General features: G+C 40.6%; 1 protein-coding gene across 3 annotated transcripts in view; it reads left to right on the top strand.

Moving 5' to 3' along the window:
* Nucleotides 1–25,577, top strand: part of ARHGAP32 (Rho GTPase activating protein 32) — a 236,965-nt gene that overhangs the window by 49,994 nt on the left and 161,394 nt on the right. For all 3 annotated transcript variants that reach the window (XM_060251779.1, XM_060251780.1, XM_060251781.1), the window contains exons 3-4: nt 5,572–5,663; nt 7,052–7,136. In XM_060251779.1, coding sequence (XP_060107762.1) covers nt 5,572–5,663; nt 7,052–7,136 — 177 coding nt within the window. The remainder of the gene's footprint in view (nt 1–5,571; nt 5,664–7,051; nt 7,137–25,577) is intronic.

Raw genomic sequence — 25,577 nt, forward strand, 5'->3', positions numbered from 1 at the left:
AGATTCTATCATCCCCAGGCCAAAGCAACCAGTGCTGTAATCTCTCAGTGGCCAAGTGGTTTATTGCCTATACAACAACTCTGGTTCATCCCAAATCAATCAGGAAGAGAATGCAGAAATCATCATAGTAGCACCATATTGGCTTAGATCAGCATGGTTCTCTGCTCTTCAGTAACTGGAGACCCACCAAAGATTCCAGTGTCACCAGGCATGATTCAACAAGGACAGGTATGGCATCTGCATCTCTCTCTCGGCTTGACTTCGCGAACGAAGATTTAAGAAGCAGTAGTCCATGTCTGCTGCAGGCTCACTGGTGGCTGACAAGACCAATGCGGGACAGGCAGATCCGGCCACAGTGGCTGCAAGGAAAAGTCTGATTTGGGGTTGGTGCTGTAGCAGTGCAATTCTTCCTCAATCTCCTTTTGTCCTCAAGACCAGCTATGCGTGCGTTCTCAAAGGAAGAGACAGCCTGGTGGATGGTGTGCCTCCATGCTTTGCGATCTGAGGCTAGGTCAGACCACTGGTGATGGTTGATGGGACAGGTGCCAAGGGATTTCTTCAAGGAGTCCTTGTACCTCTTCTTTGGTGCCCCTCTATTTCGATGGCCGGTGGAAAGTTCGCCATACAGAGCAATCTTGGGAAGGCGGTGGTTTTCCATCCTAGAAATATGACCTGCCCAGCACAGCTGCGTCTTCAACAGCAGTGCCTCGATGCTTGTAACCTCTGCCCTCTTGAGGACTTCAGTGTTGGTCACAAAGTCACTCCAGTGGATGTTGAGGATGGTGCGAAGGCAGCGCTGATGAAAGCGCTCAAGGAGTCGCAGGTGATGACGGTATAAAACCCACGATTCGGAGCCGTAGATGTAGATGTAGATGGCTCCGGTTCTACGGCATCTGCATCTAGAATGGCTATATTTAACTGCCTGGAGACTGAGCAGAATAACATCTTATGGCTAGGCTACTCTTTGAAAGTGACAAACACCATGCTTGCCTCTAGAAAACTTTGCTCCAGCACCCAATCTTTGATCATGCCCAAACTGGTTTACCAGTGGAACAGAAAAGTTCAGAATTATAGTATAAACATTAAAGCAGGAAAACTGGAGTAAATATTTTGCATAAGGAGATTTGTTATGCAATAACTAGCTTTCTACAGAACATTGATGCATAAAATATAAGAAGTGGGAAGCAGCAACTGCAGATGCTTTCCATCCAGTTTTTGGATGTAAATAATTCAGCTGTTTCAAACTAATTTTTGAAAATCAAATTACCATTAAGAAAAATACAAAAGAATGGCAAATGCAATTCTTAGCAGATTTTGTTTTGCATTTTGGAAATTGACTAATAATAAGTGAGAGTCTCCCCAGCAGGTTTGGGAATAAAATTGGCTCTGTGTTGAAATTGTGCTTGTTGATTGCAATTCTGTGGGGATATAAATATGTAAGGAGAACATGGGCTTTTAAAATCAATTTATTCCCCCCCCCAATCAATTAAAAAAAAATTTTTTTTGAGAAACCATTGGGTAACTTGGGCTTTTGTGAGATGGTTGTATAAATTCCTCTCTATTTGATCTATAATCAAGAAAGTCATGGAAAGGAAATTGTAGTGGTATGGTAGTAACCATATGCTGCATGTCTTCATAGCTTGCACATGATAACAGTGAGAGGAAGACAATATAAATGTGGGACTACATTGATTAGGTTACATGCAGATGTGTTAGATTTCAAGTATTGTTAGCCTCTACATGTCATTTCTAATTCTACATCAAGAAGCATATGAACTGCCACATCCAGCTTAGGGATTTACACATGATGCCTGTTAGGAGTCTTGCTTCTGGAAAGGGGCTCTTGTGTGACTCTGTAAGAATGATGTTTTGCATTTTGTCAGTGTAACTGAAATCCATTTGGAAACACTAAAATATTTTGCTTCATTTGAAAAAAGCTTCTTATTGTGAACCTTTCAACATTCATGTAATCTGGTTAGAGCAGAGCAAGTTCTATACTTACTTGTAACCTGCCTGCAACTGAGATGATGTACTGTTTCTGAGTGCAAGATGTCGGTGGTGAGCCTGAGGGCTGTTGGTGGAGAGCCTGAGTGGTGGTGTGATTAGAGTGCTGAACTGAGACCAAGGAGATCTAGTTGAAATTCTCACTCTACCATGAAGCTTACAATATGACCTTGGATCAGTCATTCTTTCTCAGCCTGACCCTACTCCACAGTGTTACTGTGAGGATAAAAGAGAGGAATGGAAAACAATGCATTCCACCCTGGGTTGAAAAAAATGGACATAGAAAGGTGTGTTCCTTGGAAGCTTTCCAAAACTGGTTTGAGATAGGGAGGGAAAATTCCTCTTGGAGAAGACAAATTAAAAATCCTTTGACTTGTTAATACTATAATAGTCAGCGGTTGGGTTCAAATATTGTTGGAACTCTCTCTCTGGGACAGTGATGCTCTGTATTCTTGGTGCTTGGGGAGGGGCACAGTGGGAGGGCTTCTAACCCCGCTGGTGGACCTCCTGATGGCACTTGGGTTTTTTGGTCATTGTGTGACACAGAATGTTAGACTGGATGGGCCATTGGCCTGATCCAACATGGCTTCTCTTATATTCTTAACAAGTGTGGCCACCATGAGTAAACGTCTCTGACCATAGCCTTAGACTTTACAACCACTATGGGACAGTTTCAATACATTTTGAACCTTAGACCTTAGAGCCAGTTTGGTGTAGTGGAGAGCCAGTTTGGTGTAGTGGTTAAGTGTGCGGACTCTTATCTGGGAGAACCGGGTTTGATTCCCCATTCCTCCACTTGCACCTGCTAGCATGGCCTTGGGTCAGCCATAGCTCTGGCAGAGGTTGTCCTTGAAAGGGCAGCTGATGTGAGAGCCCTCTCCAGCCCCACCCACCTCACAGGGTGGCTGTTGTGGGGGAGGAAGGTAAAGGAGATTGTGAGCCGCTCTGAGACTCTTCAGAGTGGAGGGCGGGATATAAATCCAATATCTTCTTCATCTTCATCTTCTTAGACATGGAAAGCCAAACCCTGTTTTTGGTTTCTGCACAGAGACAGAATTTATATGGTTCATTTGGGAACATTCTAAACTTTCTTTGTCATGGAGTGATTTAATGTTGAAGTTTGGACCACAGCTACCTTGTAACCTCTGCAGGGCTAGGGTACTCATTAAGATGATTCCGGAAAGATTCCAGAGGGCTGTCAGGTAGCTTCAGCTGAGAAAGAATGACTGGACAATGTGAGGATCTGAAAGATCTCCCATTATCTAGTCTCATTCTAACCTGCATACGATACTATCTTATATACTAAATAAAGAGCCCTTTATTCAGTTCCATACATTACATTATGAATGTAATTGTCTCTCTGTGTGTAAAGTTTGTTGTATACTTCTTGAATTGATAAGCACTCATGAGCATGTAGGTATATTAGTTTGGTAATGCTTTTCTTAGTGGTTATGTAGCACATTTTTAGGATTAAATATGGATATTGTCTCAACAATATTTAGGGAAGCAAGCATCATTAGCCCCACATTCCAAATGTGGAGTAAAAGAGAGTGGAGGGGTGACTTGTCGTCAAATGATTGAAGTGAATTTTGAATCATGGACTTTCCAACTCAAATTCTGTTTATGCTTCTGCAATGATTGTTCTGCAGCTTACTCCCTTAGAGTAACACTTAACCTAAAGAGCAGTGTTGCTTGGGAAGAAAGACAGTAATGTTAACTCATACAAAAAATCTGTACTCATACAGAAAATCTGTGGAGTAAGGAGGAAGTGTATGAGTTCAACATTGGGAAATGTTGGCTTAGTTGTAATTGTTCAGCACCCTTGAGAGAGAGAGGTGTTAATTAGCATTTTTTTTAACATGCCAGTTTTCTATGTGCAGGCATTGGAGGGGTATGAAGGGGCTGCTTTATTGGAGGGGTATGGAGGGGCTGTAGTCTGAGGTAATAGAGCCCAAGGATAGATTTTCTGCAGCAGTAAAGGCTAGGCCATTGTTTCAAGGTGAAATCTATAAATTAAGTCCCCTTTCTGAATGAAGACTGGGATTTGAAGGAATGCTGAATTCATAGCAAGGATTTGAGCACTCACAAGGGGATTCTGAATTTGAACATCAGGACTCCATAGCATAAACAGGGGTGGCCAGTGTTAGCTCTCCAGATTTTTTTTGCCTACAACTCCCATCAGCCCTAGCCATTGGCCATGCTGGCTCGGGCTGATGGGAGTTGTAGGCAAAAAACATCTGGAGAACTACTGTTGGCCACCCCTGGCATAGGACATTGCAAACTGGTTTTGGAACTGTCTTATCAGTGCCAAGTGGGGCTTGTGATATACCATGGCATCATTTTCCTTGAGAAACAGATGTTTAAAACTTCCTTGAGCATGCGGATTTAGTTACACAATTCTTTGTAGCCTTACTGGGCAGAGTAGGTGATATTTTTGCACTGTAGAAGTACAGCAGATTTCACTCTAAATTATTCTAATATTCAAGGAATACAAGACAACAATTACATATATACATTTGTACCTTTCTGAACTTGAGGTAGGTGATCTTGTATTTTAAAATACTGACTTATTTGAACAGCTTAATTTGTATGCAGTGCCATACAAATTAATGGAGAATGATTTGGCATTATATGAGCAATCTTGGGCTTGCACACCACCCCCTTTCTGCTTTAAACCTGTCATAACTCATTGTTACTTACAAATCAACAAACAATGGTTCTCATTATAAAGTCTGATCAAACTATGGGGTAGGAGAAAGAGACAAGAAAGTGGCAAAAATCCCTTCTGAAAACTTTCTAGGAAGTCCTGGCTCGAACTCTATATATGACAAAGATATAACCAGTATGCAAAATATGTTGTGTTTTTATATACTGTTAATTGTATTTTCAGGAGTATACTCCATAGAAACACATTTTTATTCTGTAATGTTTCTAAAATAAATGATTGCGGCATTTAGACTGCTTGACAAAGTATTCATTTACGTACATACTTGACAAAGTATTCATACATTTACAGATAAGGAGCTGGATCACGTGGAATAACCACTTACACTGGTGTAATAGTAATTGTTATTACCATCACATTTCTATCCTTTCCATCTTCTAAAAAGCTCAGAATGGTGAATGAGGGCTTCTCCCTTCCATTCTCACAGCAATAAGTGAGGCTAAAACAGGGAGAATGTCCCAGAATCACTCCGTGAACTTTAATTTCTTCGTGGGGATTTGAGCTTGGGGGTCACCTGGTTCAAGTGCAACACTCTCTCAACTGCCCTTTTCTTCTCTATGTCAAGGATGTAATACAGGAAGAAAAAATATGTTGGTTCCTATTTAACATAAGATGCTGTTTTCCTTTTGAGGAGGGGAAGGGAAGCTTTTCAGAAGTCTAAACTTATATCTAGAAACCTAGTATTGCACTTCTCTTTAAAAGTACCTTAGTCAGTTGTCTGTACAACTAATCTTTATGATGCATGTCATAGCTAATGCTGAGAATTGACAAGATTTTAGTAATTGCCTTTAAAAAGAAAACCTTAAACATTTCCACCTTTATTTCCCTCTGTCCTTCCACAGGCGAGAGGAGCAGACATCCCTGAGATTTCAGGAGAACTACCATTGCGAACGTGTGGAAGCACAGCCAGCATGAAAGTGAAGAACGTGAAAAAGTAAGCTGTTGTCTTAGTTATTTTTCATTATGTACTTATTAGCTTCGATGACCTCCTTTTATGCTCAGCCAGTGCTGTAGACTATGATGTGATGGCTGATCTGTTACTGCTTGTAAACTTTAAAACAACATGCTTAAAATAAACTAGTTTGCCAGAAGACAACGGGAAGTAGATAAAAATTTTCAGAGTTTTTACCCCCTTACAACTTCTGCAAATCAGCAATGAAAAACAAGTTAAATCCTTTGGCATTGACTGGCAGAGTTAGCATGGTGTATGTTTTTGTGGTTCAGAGCCCCCATCATGAGATACATAAAGTGTGTTTTTTGTTGGCTGTCACAGGGGCTTTGAGGGGGGGGGGGAATGTAAACTATGGGTCAAAAGGCCATGGTGCATGAGGTTCTATTGAAAGATAATCATGATGACCATTCACAATAGCAGTATTAGGTGATAACACAAATCTGCAGACAAAGCAAGTTTGGCCATATGTAGGGTGAAAGAAATTCTTAGCTCATTTGAAGTTCTGTATCATATTATCTCTTTTCCCCCCCTGCCTTCAGCAGAATGCAGTGCCATATAGTATGCTAGGTGGATTTACACTTTACCCATCTTCACAGGGGTGGCCAGTGGTAGCTCTCCAGATGTTTTTTGCCTACAACGCCCATCAGTTCCAGCCAGCATGGCCAATGGCTGGGGCTGATGGGCGTTGTAGGCAAAAAAAATATCTGGAGAGCTACTGTTGGCCACCCCTGAGCTAAAATGTTGATTTAAGGTCAGAGAGCTGTCCATCAGAGATGGATTTATTCATAGTACTCATCTATCATCTGCTGATTCTGCTAGAAGAACTGGCCCTTTTTTTGATGGGGCAAGGACTGATGTTAAATCTCATCTTCCTCATATATTCTCATGGGAGGAATGACTGATAATCACAGTCTCCTCATTTTACAGCCAGAAATATCTGCCCAAGGATTCTGAAGCAGCTTCAGCACATACTAGAGAACAGCTAGCAGGTGATATTTCTTATATCACCAAATATAAACATGACACATACTTAAAAACAATGAGTTCTGTACCCCCAGATCTACCAGTTTAGGACTGATAGATTGTGAATCCTTTTGAAGGTTAATGTTTTGGTTGCTCATGCTGCTTTTTCCTCAATGGCCTTATTCCTTGCCTTTAGGCACTAACTGTGGATTTAAATATGCTGTCTTATGTTTGAATAATCATGATCAATAATGTTTAATAGTTTGCATTTATCACATGTTTTCTGAGGCCTATGGTTTGGGATTTTTGAGAATGCTTTATATAAGAATGGCATTACCTGCATTTTGCTAACATATTTATCAATGCTTGCTTTAGATTCACAAGCTAATACATTAATTCTGTTTCAGGTTATCCTTTACAAAGGGCCATTTTCCAAAGATGGCCGAATGTGCACACTTCCACTATGAAAATGTGGATTTTGGCAATATACAGGTGAGTTTATGTCAATTGATGCTCTCAGTTTTTGTCAGTTAATAGACTTCAATATTAAATAGAACAGCTTTTTAGATTAATGCAAGTGGGGGACCCACAAGGACTTGGCGGGTTACTCATTTCCCTTCCCCAACTATTTCCTATTTATCTTCCCAGAAACCTCTCTAGTGTCTTTCCTTTTCATGCTTCCCTTTAGTATTCCCACCCATCAGCCAAGCAGGAAGTCACCCAGTGGTTGCCACCAGGCCTGGCCCCAGTGAGTGCTCTCTCAGAAGCCAAAGCAGGCCTTGAAAAGGCCTCCTTCCCATCCCCCGTTTTTTTATGACAGAAACCAAGGCATCATTTTACTATGCTCTGGTTAGACCTCACCTAGAGTGTTGTGTTCTGTTTTGGTCACCACAGTTTAGGAAGGATATAGACAAGTTGGAACATGTCCAGAGGAGGGCAATGAAGATGGTGAGAGGCTGGACACCAGGTCCTATGAGGAAACGCTGAAGGAGCTTGGTATATTTAACTTGGAGAGGAGATGACTGAAAGGCGATGTGATTACCATCTTCAAGTACTTGAAGGGGTGTCATACAGAGATGGTGCAGAGTTGTTTTCTGTTGCCCTAGAAGGCCAGACTAGAACCAATGGGTTGAAATTAAATCAAAAGAGTGTCTAGCTAAACATTAGGAAGAACGTCCTGACATTTATAGCAGTTCCTCAGTAGAAGAGGCTTCCTCAGGAGGTGGTGGGCTCTTCTCCTTTGGAGGTTTTTAAACAGAGGCTATATGGCTATCTGACAGCAATGCTGACTCTGTGAATTTAGGCAGATCATGAGAGGGAGGCAGCACATTGCTCAGTGCTTAGGTCTCATGCCCCCTTCTTACATGTCCAGAGAAATTCTGTTCACCACTTTTGGGTCAGGCAGCAATATTTTGACAGGGATCCTGGAGTGCCCCCCGTTTGCCATCTTCTGGGCTTGGAGTAGGGGACACTGGGTGTGTGTGTAGAGAGGAGGTACTTGTGAATTTCTTGCATTGTGCAATGTGTTGGATTAGATGACCCTGGAGAGGTCCCTTCCAACTCTGTGATTCTGAGTCAGCTGTTGTGTTTTCCCATCAAGGGGCACAGGAGAGCATTTGTTTTTTAAAGCTATAGACACTGCTTCTATTATTTGGGGAGGTTAACCCCCCAGTGTATTTTTTTAATTCAGATTTTTCTGCAAACTTAGGGCTTTTTTCAGGATTGCAGTAATACCTGTGTTGTCTGTTCATGGCTCCAGTGTCTGGATATCCACAGATTTGGCTGAGTTGAGAGTTGCATATCAATTTAGATAACTAGTGTTGTCTACAAGTATTGCCTAAGCTCATTTCTTCACACAACTGTGCAGACTTAGGATGCATCCACACACACTAAATAATGTGATTTGCAGCTGGATTTTTAGTGTGTAAAAATAGCAAAATCTACTTGCAAAACAGTGTGAAAGCACCTTAGATATATTGAAATGGCTCTTGTAGCAGTATTATTTCCTAGGCTGGATATTTAAGTTGTTGAACATAAGGTGAAAATAGAAGTTTGTTTTGTGATCTTTGTAAAAAGGTCATTCAAGTCGTTCTCTTCTCTGTGTATATTTTAACCCAGAGATAGACTCTGTGTATAATTTATTGCATGATTAAATATGCTGCAATTTAGGAGATGATATCTGAATTTGAAAGCAGTCTGTAGGAGAGAAGTTACTGTAATGATTTGATTTGAGACACATCTGTCCTGTCTCTGATGTGTCTTTAAGACCGCATGAGTCAATCCAGCTACTTTGGATGTTTCTTTCTGACTTTCCATCTTTCATCAAGAATTGTCGTTTTGAAGCTTGATTTGTTGACAGTCTTTAATGCCTTAATATTGTGAACCTAGATTCAAATGTCAGATAACCAGAGGCAGTATTGTTTGAATGGCATAGGGGAACTTCCTTTTTTGGTATAGTGAAGAATGCACATTAATACAGTTTTAGGATAATGTTCTGCTGTGAAATGTTCTTTCCACATGAAATGCCACTAATATTTCTGCAAAACTGCGGTTCCCTAAACATTATACAAATCTTGGAAATTACTGGGATATGTTCTCTTTTATAATAGGATGTGCTTTGCTGCTGTCAACTGAGTAAGAATTCGCCAGTGTATTGAGAACGTAAATTAGATTTATTATTGCATTAATCCTTCAGGACTGAGCTAGTGTTTTTAAAGCGTGTGCTGAAAGGTCATTCTTTTTATGATAAATTTTACTTTGCTTTTATTGATTAGAGTGTGTTTGTACTGGGTTGTGATAAGAAGTGCATAAGGATGAAAACCTATTCCAGGCAATTCATATCAATTTGAAAGCAATTTTAGGGTACAGACTTTTGAGTTCAGATGGTGCTGTCTCTTTCCTAACTTAGAATTTACCTTGGCTTGATTTGATTATCTAGTAATGCCTACTGTTCATTACAGTGTATAGTCAAGCCACATGAAATTTTTAGGTGACCATTTCTGACTTTACAGCTTTTGTAACAAATAGCTGCTAAATGTTGTGTTATCTTTAGTAATAATGTCTTTAAATGGTTTGGTATGCCCACCAATAGTGGCTTTGTAGCAAGATCGATATAATGTCATCACTGGGGAGATGTTCTAGTACTGTATAAAGGCGCTCTAGCACAAATATAATAGATCTGATCATCCTTGTATAGATAAACGAAAACGTCTCTCCCTTAAAATTGGTAATTGGCCATTTTATAGATAGTATGATCAAAAACCAGCACCAAAGCCAGTGATATGCAGATTCATAGAATTCCATGGGAGATATTGAGACTCACACCAGCTACGCATGAAGGTTGTATCTCAGGATTGCCAGAATCCCTCCACATATTTTTCTGTACATGTACCTTATCAGTCATCATGATGGTTAATTGAATATTAGTAGTGACAAATTCAGGTAGCAGAAATTCACTGTAAAGTAATGGAGGTCTTATTCTCCCCTGTCTCTTTTAAACACATACTCCAGTCTTAACATTTGCACAGTTGAGATGTGCAGAGTTGTTCAAAATATATACAGAGTTGATTATCAAAGGACTGGTGTAGCTGAACATTGCAAAGTTCCCTTTCTCTTAACTTCATAATCTTTTGCTCTAGTAAAGATGTTTCAGAAGCTTAAGGATAGTGATTCATATGACTTGCTGGCATGCTATTTTAATATGTGATTAAGTTTTGAATAGCAGATTCATTGCATTGATCAAATAAACTTATAGGCCTACTAATGACAGTGTTTGCTGAAGTGTGTTTTACAATTGAATGAGAATAACCGTTTTGGTAAATCGGCACTAGGCTAGTTTGTTTCTTTGTATTTGGGCTGAGGAATAAAATGTTATGAATATTGACTTCCCACACATGATCTTTCATTATACACAAATTGGCCCTTCATGCAGAATTGTCTGTGTGTGAGAGCAAGCATGATTGTGGAAGAACACAAAAACAGAACACTGGAACACATTTGAAGTTGAGGCGGTGTTACTGCATAAAAAGGATCCATTCCATTATTCAGTGAACTTTGGCATTACACATTGTATTTGCATCTTATTGATGGCAGAAGAACGATTTAAGCTGAAAAACATTTCTTCTCGGTTATGAAGCTGTGCTGGAAATCCTTTGCCTCAGCTTAGCGTTGTTTTGATATAGCATTTATTTGCAAGCTTCAGATTTCCAGCCAAGACTCTGTTCCACTTTTCAGCTTCTAGAATTGTAACTTTTTTTTTTAAAGAATGTGTTCTTAATAGTAATGACCTGAACTGGCTCACAGGTTCCAAGTATCAGGTGCCAGAAGTCAGGCAAAGCAAGCATTGCTCAATCCATAGTCAGGAGTCTAGAAGTCAGGCAAAGCAGAGTTAGTGGCTTAGCGTCTATCATACGTGCTGCATCCATGCCTAACAGCCTCTCTTGACTAGTTTTATAGCCCAGCGCCTAAGGGTCATACTTGCAACCAGTTACTCAGAAGCAATCCTGCAACTACTCATCTTCGTTATCAACAAGTGGCTGGTATCAGACCCGGACGCATGCACTTTAGCTCTGTTCCTTCATCTGTGGCACTCTAAGGGGTATAGGTGATTCTGGTGGGTTGGGAATGGCCAACTGAGGTTCACCAGCTGAATCAAGGATAGAATGTGTTGGTGGAAGTGGGGGCCTTACTAGGAGGCCTTCCTGCTCTGAGCTTTTGGTACATAGAAGTCTGCAGATTTTCAAAAGAATAATTACCATAATTAGAATTCTAACCCAGAGAGGGCAAAAAACTAATAGCCATTTCCCTACAGCCAGATCTGAAACCTGCTAATTAGTCATTTACCTAATTACATTCACATCCTTTCCACCTTGGGCTATGATCTTGTCAGATGTTTCAAGTGGGATTGGAATTTGTTAGTACATGAATAAGAGACTTCCTCTTTAGATGGAAGATACTCAGCTAAAAAAAAAATCAATATATTTTTCCCCTGGCAATGATCTGTTGCTTCATTGTGCTGAGGCATAATGAGAAGAAGAGTTGGATTTATACCCAGCCTTTCACTCAGAGTCTTAGAGCAGCGTACAGTCCCCACAACAGACACCCTGTGAGGTAGGTAGGGTTGAAAGAGCTCTTTTGAGAACTGTGACTAACCCAGGGTCACCCAGCTGACTGCATATGGAAAAGTGGGGAATCAAATCTGGTTCTCCAGATTAGAGTCCCCTGCTCTTAACCACTACACTTGTCTATCTATCTATGGAACCACCTTTCTCCATATGTTCCCCAGAGAGCACTGTGTCCAGTAACACAAAATCTGTTACCTATCCCGGACCAAGGGAGGATAGATTGTGCTCTGCATGGGCTAGGGCCTTCTCAGTGGCAGCACCAATGATGTGGGACACCCTCCCAGAGGCCATAAGGGCCCTGCGGAATCTCTCCCAATTCTGCAGGGCCTGTAAAACGGAATTATTTCGACAGGCCTATAATACCTAAATGGAAGAAGAATGCCACTTTGTACTTTATATTGCTGAGCAACATCTATTATGAAGAATTGTAACCAGGCCTTGGATTCAGTGGGAGCTCACAGGAGCACAGCTCCTGATCTTTTCTGAGAGTTCCACCTCCTCTTTCCCACCTTGTCCATTGAATAGTAGGTGCAGCTGCATAACAGTCCCTGGATGAGCTCCACCACCTATTTTTCTACAAAACTACCCCTGATTGTAACCATCATAGGATCACTGTCAGAGAAAAAAGAATGGACTGCTGATTGAAGAAAGTTATGACCCCGCCTATATAAAAAAATTCAGAGTAGTACCATGAATGTAATTTTAATTAAGTTTTATTGTTTTACATTATTTAAATTGTAACCTAAAACTGTTTGTCTATATGATTGTAGCTGCCCTGAGTCCACTTGTAGAGAGGGTGGGATAGAAAAACTAAAATAATAAATAAATAAACACACCAACAAACTAGCTCTCTAACGATTCTTAGTGATTGTTGAAGATATCCAGATTCAGACAGCAAGTTTGCAGTCCTTGACTTGGAGGACCTTGGCATTCACCCTTCACACAGAAGATACCTGAGTTTCAGGCAGGATTTGGAAGTTTTCCAGTATATTGCTCTCCCTTTTAGTTTCACTGTTGTTTTCATCAAATGCATGGCTATGTACTAGCCTTCCTTCTCACAAAGGGCTGTACTATATTCCCTTATTTAGACAATTGGGTTATAGTAGTCCCCAGTAAGGACCTCATGATCAGTTTTGTCTGATTCTTTCTACTTATACCCAGTTGGATTTGATGGTATATTGGGAGAAGTCCCATCTGGAACCCTCTCAATGAGTGCAGTTTATTGGGGCTTTTCTGAATGCCATTAGTACCAGGGTGTTCCTACCTGTGGACAGAGCTAGGAATCTTGAAGATTGCAATCAGTCAGATCCACCCAAAAGTTGCTGGGACTAATGGCCTCTACCTCTGCTGTGGACCCCTGGCTAGGTTACGTATGTGTGGACTGTAGATTTTGTTTGCTAGGAAATACAATCCTACCAAGCATGCCCCTGGACATTGTTTTTCTATCTCCAGAATAATTCTTAGATTCCCTCCACTGGTGGTTAGAGAAGGTGAACTTGCTTGCAGGGGTTCAATTTGGGTTCTAGGTTCCTCAGGTTTCCTTCTCTACCGATGCCTTCTTTTTGGGGTGCAGTGCCCATTGTGAGGGGCTTTCGGTACAAGGTAAGTGGTCCCCTGTTTGTAGAAGCTTCCATATCAAAGTCTTGGAGTTTCAAGCAGTTAGGATTGCCTTTATCTCCTTCTCAGATATTCTCAGAGTTAGGAGAGTTCATTCAGACAGACAAACCTCTGTAATGTACTATTTCAGCAGACAAGGTGGTACAGGGTCCTGGTAACTCTGTCTGGAAGCAGTGGCTGCATGGGAAGTAGCTACCAACATTGGGGTATCCCCCAGCACAATTCACATTTCTGGGAGCCTCAGTATAGAGGTGGACACTTTGAACAGGGTCTGCTGGACCAATTACAAATGGTCCATCCACCCCAAGTATCTCAACAAGATGTTTGATGTCTGGAAGTACCCCCAGGTAGATTTGTTTGCCATGGCTGAGAAAGAAGGCTCCAGAGTTCTGTCCTGGCAGGCAGCAACCCAACTTCACTAGGGGATGCTTTTCAGATTCTGTGGTCAGGGATGCTCTTGTATGCTTTGTTCCCTTTCACCCTCCTCAGTAGAATATTGGGGAAATTAGTGGTGGAGAGGTTAGACTGCATTCTCATAGCCCCATTCTGGCTTCACCAGATCTGGTTTGTGGAACTTTTCCATTCAATGGGCTTGGATTGCATCATGTTCCTTCTTGCCCCAGATTTGCCAAGGAACAGCCCACTCTTGCATCATGATATAGCAAGGCTACACTTAGCTGCATGGAGGATCCATCCTTGAAAGGGGCATTTTGGTACAGGCCAGGAAGACTTCGTCTAGATATTCCAAAGGGAGGAAATAGACACAATTTGAGACTTGGGCTGCGTCCAATGTTTTTTCACCTTTACTTGTCCTTTACCCTTGGTTCTGGAATATTCTGCTGCCAGAACATGTTGTAGAAGAAGAAGAAGACCACCATAAATTTATACCCCACCCTTCTCTTTGAATCAGTCTCAGAGTGGCTTACAATCTCCTTCATCATCTTCTCCCACAACAGACACCCTGTGAGGTGGGTGGGGCTGAGAGCTCTCACAGAAGCTGCCCTTTCAAGGACAACTCTGCAAGAGCTATGGCTGACCCAAGGCCATTCCAGCAGCTGCAAGTGGAGAACTGGGGAATCAAACCCGGTTCTCCCAGATAAGAGTCTGTGCACTTAACCACTACATCAAACTGGGGTGGGAAATCCTGTGCTTGTGCTGGCTCCAGCAAAGGCAGCGTGTCCCACTTGGAGACTTTAAGCTAGAGAAAAGGCATAATTTACATAGTTTACAATATGTGCCTGCACTGAAGATGTCGATGAAGAACAGTTACAGGTAAGTGCAGCTCTGCTCTTGTGCTTATGTTTTAGAAAGGGGAAAAAGTGTTGGTGAGAAATTGTGGTAATCTGTTAGCTGCCCTGAGTCCGCTCGCGGAAAGGGCAGGTTAGAAAACTAAAGTAATAATAAATAAATAAATAAATAAATAAATAATCTAACTACCGCTGTTAATGAATGAAGAAGGCAAAAATTGATTTTTGAAATAAGCTTGATATTTATTTATAAGGTGCCACCAAACCTATGTGGTATACAATAAGCCTGTGAGCCAGTTTTATAAGGATATGGAATAAACTAATTTACAGGAGTTGTTCTTGCTCATAATATTTGAAAGCCTATCACATAGTGTCATATGTCCTGTCTTCAGGTTGAACAGATAATCTGCCTCAATAGCATTTACTAGGACCCAATATCAGGAATCAGTAGTATGTTGAAATCAATAGTAACACATTGTATTCTCCACTGTCGATTGTACTATTCACATTCTGTTCGTTAGCCTTTTGGTCGGGAGATGTACCTTTGGTAAATGAAATATGGTAGACTTTTATGAAATCCATAAGATGAAATTGGAGTTTATTTTCTGAATCCATCTATGTACCAGCTGGCACAGACATGTTCTCCAAATGTTATTTATATTATGCATTGATTTTTTTAAAAATAGTAATCATTGCAAAATCTTTCAGCTTAGTGTTTTCACAGTCCTCTTACCTTGTAGTCAATGTTAAACAAATTGCCAAGACAAATACACTCTGTGTCTATGTGTGTGTGCACATGCACGCACACACAGAGTGTATTTGGGTCCATTGCATAAGCATTTAGTTTGACTGACTTGAGTGGGATGTGTTCAGTTTTATAAGCAGGCACTAATTCAGTACACATTGATGAGGTCCAAACTGGTGGTAAATGACCAGGAGAGAGATCTGGGAGTCGTGGTTGATGCCGATGTTCAGTCGCACAGTCGAGTCTGACTCTTTGCGACCCCATGAACTATAACTATAAATGTTGACTCATTGTGCTATGACAATAAAAAAGGCAAATGGTATGCTGAGGATTATTAGGAAGGGAACTGAAAACAAATCAACCAGTATCATAATACCCCTCTATAAATCAATGGTATGGCCTCATTTGGGATACTGTGTACAGTTCTGGTTACCTCACCTCAAAAAATATAGCACTGGAAAAACTGCAGAAAAGGGCAACTAAAATGATTAAGGGGATGGAATACTTTCTCCATGAAGAAAGGTTGAAGAGGTTAGGGCTCTTTAGCTAGGAGAAATGATGACTGAGGGATGACATGATAGAGGTTTGCAAAATTGTGCATGAGTTAGAGAAGGCTGAGAAAGAAGTACTTTTCTCTCATTCTCACAATACAAGAACTTTTGTGGTCTCAAGGAATTTAATGACCAGTAGGTTTAGAACAGATAAAAGGAAGTACTTATTCAGCCAAAAGGTAATTAACACGTGGGATTCACCACCACAAGAAGTGGTAGCAGCTACAAGCTTCAAGACAGCTTCAAGAGTGGATTAGATAAACATATGGAGCAGAGGTCCATCAGTGGCTATTAGCTGTAAGATATAGAGGGAACACACTGTCTGGGGTAGTAATGCATGTATTCTTGATGCTTGGGGGGAGGACAACAGTGGGAGGGCTTCTTGAGTTCTGGCCCTGCTAGTGGACCTCCCAATGGCACCTGGTTTTTGGATTCTGTGTGATACAGAATGTTGGACTCGATGGACCATTGGTGTGATCCAACATGGCTTCTCTTATGTTCTTATAGGATTGCTATAAGTCAACTACGACTTGACAGTACTTTCCAGCACCAGATCTAGGAGTCACTTTAAATGGGAAACAAATTTTTTGCAGGCCCACAACTGCATATTGATGCTAAAATGCAAGAGCTCTCAGGGCAAATACAAATAGGTATCCTAAGGGATGCAGTATTATATGGAACTCATCCTTATGTAATGGGAGTATTCTCTTACATCAGACTTTTTGAACGTGGTATTTTTACTTCATAAAGAACTTATCTTAAACCTTTTTAAAATTAGGTTTTCATTAGATCAGTATAATTGCTATCATCTAAATGGTATTCTGCAATCAGAGGATGTATTCTCATGGACAGAAATCACATAAGTCCAGCAAATATATAAGGAAATGTGGATTCTTTTTATTGCATTTGATATCAGTTCCTCATATTTATGACAACTCTTCCCAGTTCCTTTCATAACTTTCCTGTTACAGAAACTTGCATTATGACTGATGATAAGACATGATATTCTATTAACATGATGGTTTGTTTTCTATTCCCTACAACACATTCAGTCACCTTTCCTTTTATTTTATTGTCATTTATATATTGTAAAATTCCAATAAATGTAGCTTTATGACTATCTGTTTCATGTATTAGTATATTAGATTTCATGAGTGAAGCAGCAGCTGAAGAAATATGGTTCTGTTGACAGCTTTTTTAATTATGAGGAGATTTTTAATATAAATATTACATTATGTCTGAGCAGGGACATTTTGTGTTTCAAAGACTGATTTTGTTGCGTGGTTAATCTCTCTTAGCCTAACAGCAACAAAACCAGAGCTGTCTCAGTATTCTCCAGAGGTTTGTGGAAAAGAGTGTTGATCCTGCTTTATATCTTTCACTTGACCTAATTTCTTTATGCTTGTGAATGAAGTGTGAGACTCTTCAATAAAGCTGCCCATGTTGATCAGACTTCAGGGTTTTCTGGCACTTAACAAGTGAACTTCTGTTTCCGGATGTGGGGGTGGTGGGAAACTCAGGAATAAAGTCACCTTTAGTCTGTTTTGGAAGTTTAAGAGGCATCATTGTCAAAGGAATAGACTAACAAGGAAAAGGTTTTCTGCAAAGTAACCTGCCAGTGTAGCAGATCTTATGCAAGGCAATGTTTTTCAAGGGAGAAATAATTTATTTGAGCTTCCTCTACTTGTTTCTAAGCAGATTTAATCCTGGAAAGCTAAGGAAATGCAGTTAAAGAGGGAAATCATACTCCACACGAACAATGTCACATTACTGGAAATAATTGTGACACATGGCTGGAAAGCATTTATTTGGAGTTAAGTGAGATGATAGAATATCAAAGGAACAGCAGCATCAGTCTAGTAATAAGTCAGAGGGAATCACTTTTGAAGCTGGGTGGAAAGGATGTATGAAGCCATGCTGGATAATGGAGCACGGGAAAAGCTCAGTAAAGCCATGCAGTTTAATTGCATTGAGCGCATTCATCTTGCATGCCTTCTCTGCTGAAATTTTTCTTCATTTTCTCATTGAGGGACTCTTGCTCAGAAAGCTGTTTTTCTGTACTTCTAGTGCTTCTTATTTCTCAAAATGAAGTACTTTCATCTTATCCTGAACCACATTTCCAGATTCTGTTCCAATGATACTTACTATTTCTCCCAACTGCTGAGAGAGAGATGTAACAACTGAAAGTAATGGATGCGTACATATTTATGTACTCATACATATGGTTTTTATTGGTGATTTAGTTATAGAACATGTCATATAGAAGGCTTCCTCCTTCTCTGGAGTAGAGACTAATCTGATTTTCTTTATAGTTTTTTCGGGACATAAGTGTGAAGAGGCCACAGGAGTATAAAGCCTTCGTCTCTGTTTGAAAACCTCCAAGGAAGGAAAGCTCACTTTCTCCCAAGGAAGCCTGTTCCACTGAGGAACCACTCTGTCAGGAAGTTCCTCCTGATGTTTAGCCAAAAATATTTTTGAATTAATTTCAACCTTCTGGTTCAACCTTCTGGGGCAACAGAAAAGAATTCTGCACCATCTTCTATATGACAGTACTTGAAGATGGTGATCATATCACCTCTCAATCGTCTCCTCTCAAGGTTAAACATACCCAGCTCCTTCATCCTTTCCTCATAGGACTTGGTCTCCAGACCCCTCAAAATCTTTGTTGCCCTCCTCTGGACACCTTCCAGCTTGTCTATATCCTTCTTAAATTGTGGTGCTCAAAACACAATACTCTAGGTGAGGTCTAACCAGAGCAGAATAAAGTGATATCCTCACTTGTGTAATCTTTACGCTGTACTTCTGCTGATACAACCCAAACCCGGATCACACTGCTGACTCATGTGATGACTCATCTTATGGTATGCTGAGACCCTTAGATCCTTTCTGCACATACAACTGCCAAGAAAAGTCTCCCCCATCCTATAATGATGCATTGGATTTTTCCTACCTAAATGCAGAATTTGCATTCATCCCTGTTAAAGTTCATTTTATTCGTTTTAACCCAGTTTTCCATCCTGTCAAGATCATCCTATATACTGACTCTGTCTTCTACTATATTTGCGACTCCTCCAGATTTAGTATCATCTGCAAATTTAATAAGCTTTCCCTCTATTCCTCCACCCAGATCATTTATAAAGGTGTTGAACAAAGCAGGTCCCAGGACAGATCTTTGAGGCACTCCACTTGTCACTCCTTTCCAAGAGGATGAGGAACCATTCACAAGCACTCTTTTGGGTGCGATCTGTCAACCAGTTTCATATCCACCTAACAGGATCCAAACCACATTTTACCAACTTGTCAACAAGAATAGTATGTGGAACCTTATCAAAAGCCTTACTGAAATCAAGATAAATTATGTCTACAACATCCTTCTGATCCAACAAGGTAGTAACTTTCTTAAAATAAGATAAGGTTCGTCTGACATGACTTGTTCTTGAGAAACCCTTGCTGGCTCTTAGTAATCACAGCCATCCTTTCTAATTGCTCAGGGACTGACTGTTTGATGATTTGTTCTAAAACTTTCCCAGGTATAGATGTCAGGCTAAGAGGTCAGTAGTTACCCAGATCCTCCCCCCCTTGAAAATAAACTATGTCTACAGCATTCCCCAGATCCAGCATGGTGTAGTATCTTTCTCAAAAAAGGAAATCAGGTTAGTCTAACATGACTTGTTCTTGAGAAACCCATGCTGGCTCTTAGTAATCACAGCCATCTTTTCTAAATGTTCGACTGATTGGTGATTTCTAACTGATTTCTAAATGTTCAAGAAATGATTTGTTCTAAAACTTTTCCAGGTATACTGTCTTTGGAATTCAAATTTACTGTCCTTGGAATTCAAATTTATAGACTGGAAGGAAAGGAAAGGTCCTCTGTGCCAGCACCAGTCGTTTCCGACTCTGGGGTGACGTTGCTTTCACAATGTTTTCACGGCAGACTGGAAGAAGACACTGCAAATTTCATAGTGTGCCTGCAGTATAAAGGAATGGGCTTTTCAAGAAAACTTGTATTGTAGTTCATTCTACAGCTTTATCATATTTTTCACTCAAAAATGTAAAGTAGAGGTACACCAAATTACCATTTTATCATTATTATTGCCTTAATGATGTAATGGCAAGCAGTTCCTTTCTGTAATGGGTTGCATTTCCTCAGTTCATGCAAGATCAAGAATATCTCAAGACTTAGAATAATTTGAAAGGGCACTGGCCCGCTCTCATGGACATATTTATTGACCTTTATGTCTTGCAATATGGTGTCTCAGTTTTCATTAAGTTGACATTCATCTTTGCTGCTTACAATTATAGCTAAAAAATGATGGCAGGTAATTTTTTTACCGACCTTCAAAAAGAATGCTTAGCGCTCTTCTTAAGAAATTTCAACAGGCAGCTGTGTTGGTCTGAAGTAGTAGAACAAAATAGGAGTCAATTTCACTTTTAAGACCAATGTAGTTTTATTCAGAACGTAAGTTTTCATGTGCATGCACGCTTCTTCAGACGAGGAATGAGGTACAGTAAGCGGAGACACATATAGCTGATGGGGTTTGGAATGCCAAGTGCATGTAAAATGCCCCGTGGTGCAGAGTGGTAAGCTGCAGTATTGGAGTCCAAGCTCTGCTCATGACCTGAATTCGATCCTGGAGGAAGCTGGGTTCAGGTAGCTGTCTCCCCTTGGCATTCCCACCAGCTATATGTGTCTCTGCTTACTGCACCTTGTTCCTCGTCTGAAGAAGTGTGCATGCACATGAAAGCTTACGTTCTGAATAAAACTACGTTGGTCTTAAAGGTGCAATTGACTCCTATTTTGTTAAGAAATTTCAGTGTCTTGATATTTTTATTATGTTACACTGCCACCTGGTGTTCACTGCCGCAACAATCTGTTATTGGTAGTAGATTTATTTTGTGAAGCAGATAAACCTTACTATACCCATTGGGACAAAAGCAGTGGTACTTGGGAATTTAAGCATCATGTCTGGGCTGGAAAAAATGCTGAATATTTTCACAGCTATATGTACTCTTACTGTATTATCTACGAGCCCTTTATTTTCTTTCTTCCTGTTACATTCATCTATAATAGCAATTTCTGCAGCATGGCTTAACATTGCATACTTCATATGGAAATTGTGAGTGCTGACTACTGTGATAGATTTTAGTTTTTGAATACAGGGATATAATTTTAAAGGGGGCAAAAGCAAACAGTTTTGTGTATGAAGCAGGCGTAATTAAAAGTTGCTTGAAAATGATAGCCAGTTTGTCATATATTTATTCATATGGATGGAGCCCTGTGGTGCAGAGTGGTAAGCTGCAGTATTGGAGTCCAAGCTCTGCTCATGACCTGAATTCAATCCTGGCAGAAGCTGGGTTCAGGTAGCTGGCTCCAGGTTGACTCAGCCTTCCATACTTCCCAGATCGATAAAATGAGTACCCAGCTTGCTGGGGGTAAAGTGTAAATGTCTGGGGAAGGCAATGGCAAACCACCCCGTAAAAAGTCTCCCATGAAAACGTTGTGACAGCAGTGTCACCCCAGAGTTGGAAACGACTCTGCTTGCACAGTCCTTTACCTTTATTCATATGGAGGTTCAAAGACTAGAAGTATATTCTATAGTATCAAACCCAAGTGTGTGTGGGGTGAGTAGTTTCCTTTGTAGCAGTATCCAAAAGATCCAGCTGGTGTTCAAACACCTATCACCGTGATATAGTCTTTTTATGACATTTTACAAATAAAGTACAAATATTATTTTCTCTTCTCCTAAATTGGTATGTATGGGATGAGATCTTGTCTGCATAGCGGCTCTTGATATGTCTGTACCAGGCCTTGAGAATTAATTGTTGCTCATAGTCCCAGTTAATAGTTGGGGTTCCATGGACATCAGACTTTCATAGGGTGATCTCATTAGAAAATTAATTTCGTTTTTTTTTAAATGTATTAAAAGACAAACTTTACAGTAGTAACATCCTTTAAACCCAGATGTGCCCTTTTCTAATAGAAACATATACAGAGAGAGTTATACAAAACTAGAGTTATATAGAACAAAACCTGAAGCTAGTAGCACCTTAAAAGACCAACAGAATTATCCAGGGCATGAGCTTTCATGAGTTAAAGTTCACTTAGATACTAGTTATATGTTTACTTTTTAATGAGGGTACACATTTAATCCAGATTTCCCTCCTGCCTCTTACATTGTATTCCAGAGCAGACCCCTTCTTTTGGCACTCTATGTGATAGGTGGCAGCTGTCAAGCTTGCTTCTAGCATTTACCTTTTTGCCTTTTGTTCTCAACAATTAAAATGTCTCAGTGTGCATCCTTTGCAAACTGAGACTAATGCTCCTGTTGGGGGGGGGGGAATAAGCATTTTTGCTGAAGCTATAGGTGACTTGTTCCAGTAGTTATCTGTTTCCCCCTTCGTATCTTTTCTTTAATATGGTTGGCTATCCTCTAGTGTAGTTGCTTTTTTTTTTTTTTTTGCTGGAAGTGTATGGCAAGGAGAGCTTTTGCAATCAAGAGCTTAGCTGCCCAGCAGACCATCTTTCAGTACTATGCAGGAAATACACAGGCTCCGTTGTACAGTGTGCAGACTAGAAACATCACAGAAGAATGACAGTTTAAAGCAACCACAGTTATTTACTTATATTCAGTAAAGTGTGAAATACTATTAGGCAACATTCATACAAATAAGTATGAATTCATACAGCACTCATACAAGTAAGTAGTTCCACATCTAAGGGCCGGGTGCAGAGATCAGGATTTTTGCGTGTTGATCCATACATGAATGCTATTCTCTGTGTCTCCGTGAAGAATGTATACATTGCAAAGAGGGATCAAGTTGACAAAGATACGAACCCCTTCTTAAAGTTCCAGAAAGACGAGTTCTCTCTCTCTTGCTGATTTTTCCCCTCTGTGGATTCTCTAATCTCTTTGACATTGCTCTTCATCCCTCAGTGGAAAGTTTTGTAAATTTCAGGAAGTGATTGGCGCTCATAAGCTCACAGGAGCATTGGGGAGGTTAAAGTGACTTTGTTCAGGCTCCCCCATAGCAGGCTCACGCTGCAACATTCTTAAAGAGACGGTATCTAAAAGGGACTCCAGAACTGTAGCTATTGTTGTAGCTATAAGATGGTTATTCATTCGGATTTGATGTGGAACTACTTATTTGTGTGAGTGTTGTCCCAGTCCCACGCTCCTTTTCCCTCTGGCTCTTCTGCCAGATATTGCACACACTGCTACAGGGCCGAAACGTGCTCCACCTCTTTCTCAAGTCCCTCTGCTGCTTCAGGATCCTGGTTTTCAGAGAATCCTGAAGCCATGGAGGGAACTTGGGAAAGAGGCGAGGCAAGTCGCTGCCCCATGGCATCGTGTGCAAAACCAGGTGGAAGAGCTGCAGGAAAAAGGAGCATGGAATCGGGAGAAAGAGGAATCAGTCATTGTCTAATAGTGTTTCACACTTTACTGAATATAAGTAAATAATTGTGGTTGCTTTAAACTGTCATTCTTTGGTGAATTTTCATATTTCAGTACTGGCTAGCAGGGGGCTTTTAGATGGTGGACGGTTTAACTGCATGCGTCCTTTGATTAAGAAAATAATCCGCAAATCCATTTTGAGTGTTATGCCTATTGAGAGTGACTGCCTAGCGACCAGTGATGATGATGGAGAGACAGCAGATTGGCTGCTTTGCCCTCTCATTGAGTCGCTGATCCTTTTTTGTATTGTAAAGAGTTAAAATTTGCATATTACAAGACCCCACAGTTTGGCTTTCTTTATAAAAGCCATCAACAATCATTTTCTTTTTTTGATTGCATTAGAAATTAATTTAGACCTACTACATTTCCCTCTAGTTCAAAAAGCTGATTACATTTCTGATCATGAAGTTATCGCAGCATCTTTTGTACCCTATGGGGCTGAATTGGATGGCACTGCTTGAGAATTGGTCTCCATGGTGATAAGAAAGGTAATTGACCTAAAGGAGGCTTAATAAAGCTTTTACGTCAGTTCGACTAGATCTTTGTGATTGAGTGCTGCTGTCACTGTCTGTGGTTGCCTAAATTTGGCTTGTTTAGAATGAGACCTGGAAGCCTATTAATCCATGAGGGTGCAGTTTATATATTCTCGTGGGAAACAAAGCTTTTGTCCCCACGTTATCACTCATGCGGGTTGTTAGCCTGAAAAACAAGCTTCGGATCCATGCAGTTCTCTCAGTATGAGCACTTGTGCTGCACTTCTTTGTGAGAGGGGAGAACATCCTCTGCAAAAATAGTCCTGAAATAATCTGGTTTCCCTGTCCAAAGAATCTGGTCTAGCTGCATAACAGTGACAGAAGAGATAAGCATAGCAAGCATGTTGGCTGAATCTACATTTTGTTTTGTTGTTCCGAGTGTGTCATCTTTTATCTGTCTCATTTTCGTCCCATTTCTCCTCCAAAGGAGTGTTCTGGGAGATGCACAACATTGTTCCATTCTCTATTTTATCTTCCCAATAATTCTGTGTGATATATTAGAAGAAGCCATGCTTATAGCTGAAAACATTACTTCTAAAATGGGAATGGATTGAGGTGCCAATGTCTCTGAACAGTCATCAAAACACCACAAAATGGGGCTCTGTGGGGTTTTTTTCAGTGTGCTTTTCACAAGTCTCAAATATACACGGTCACCATGGAATTTGAGCATAAAAATGCAGTTGAGGGATGGATGGAAGAAGATATTGGATTTATATCCTGCCCTCCACTCCGAAGAGTCTCAGAGCGGCTCACAATCTCCTTTATCTCCCTCCCCCACAATAGACACCCTGTGAGGTGGGTGGGGCTGGAGAGGGCTCTCACAGCAGCTGCCCTTTCAAGGACAACCTCTGCCAGAGCTATGGCTGACCCAAGGCCATGCCAGCAGGTGCAAGTGGAGAAGTGGGGAATCAAACCTGGTTCTCCCAGATAAGAGTCCGCACACTTAACCACTACACCAAACCGGCTCTCCACACCAATGGAGTCAATGGATGGAGGTTTGGGTGGTGATTCTAAAGTGAACCCTTAGAATTGCTAAATCAGAGGTGTCGAACTCATTTGTTATAAGAGCTAAATATGATATAAATGAGACCTTCTCAGGCCTTGTCATTCATTCATTTCACTGAGACTCAAGGTAGATTGTTAGATTAGAGTCCAGTAGCACCTTGGAGAACAACAAAACTTTGGAGTTATGAGTTTTTGAGAGTCAAAGTTACCTTCATCAGCACAGGTAGGAGTGGAGATCTCCAAATCCCTAATCCCAGTTAGAAGGTGGTAGGGGTGTTCCAAAGAAGGAACTCAGGAGGCAGAGATACAATATATATAGCTTGATTAGAGCAGAGGGGAAATGCGTGGGGGCAGAAAATTAGCATATGTGGTGAGATAAGAATCCTTTGTCCTATTGGGAATTCCATTGTTCTGAAATTGTGAATGAACTCAAGTTTTGCAAACTCACATTTGTAATCTCCTCTTGAAGTTTATTTCTTTGAGGACTACCACTCTTAGGTCAGCAATGGTATTACCTGGAAAATTAAAGTATTCTCCCACTGGTTTTTTAGTGTTGTGGTTTTTATTGTTGCATTTACATCCTTTTATTCTTTTGTGTAGAGACTGGCTAGTTGTCTGATGTAGAGAGTGGAAAGGCATTGCTGACATCTGACAAACA

The sequence above is a fragment of the Heteronotia binoei genome, chromosome 12, assembly GCF_032191835.1.
Source record: "Heteronotia binoei isolate CCM8104 ecotype False Entrance Well chromosome 12, APGP_CSIRO_Hbin_v1, whole genome shotgun sequence".
Lineage (NCBI taxonomy): Eukaryota > Metazoa > Chordata > Lepidosauria > Squamata > Gekkonidae > Heteronotia > Heteronotia binoei.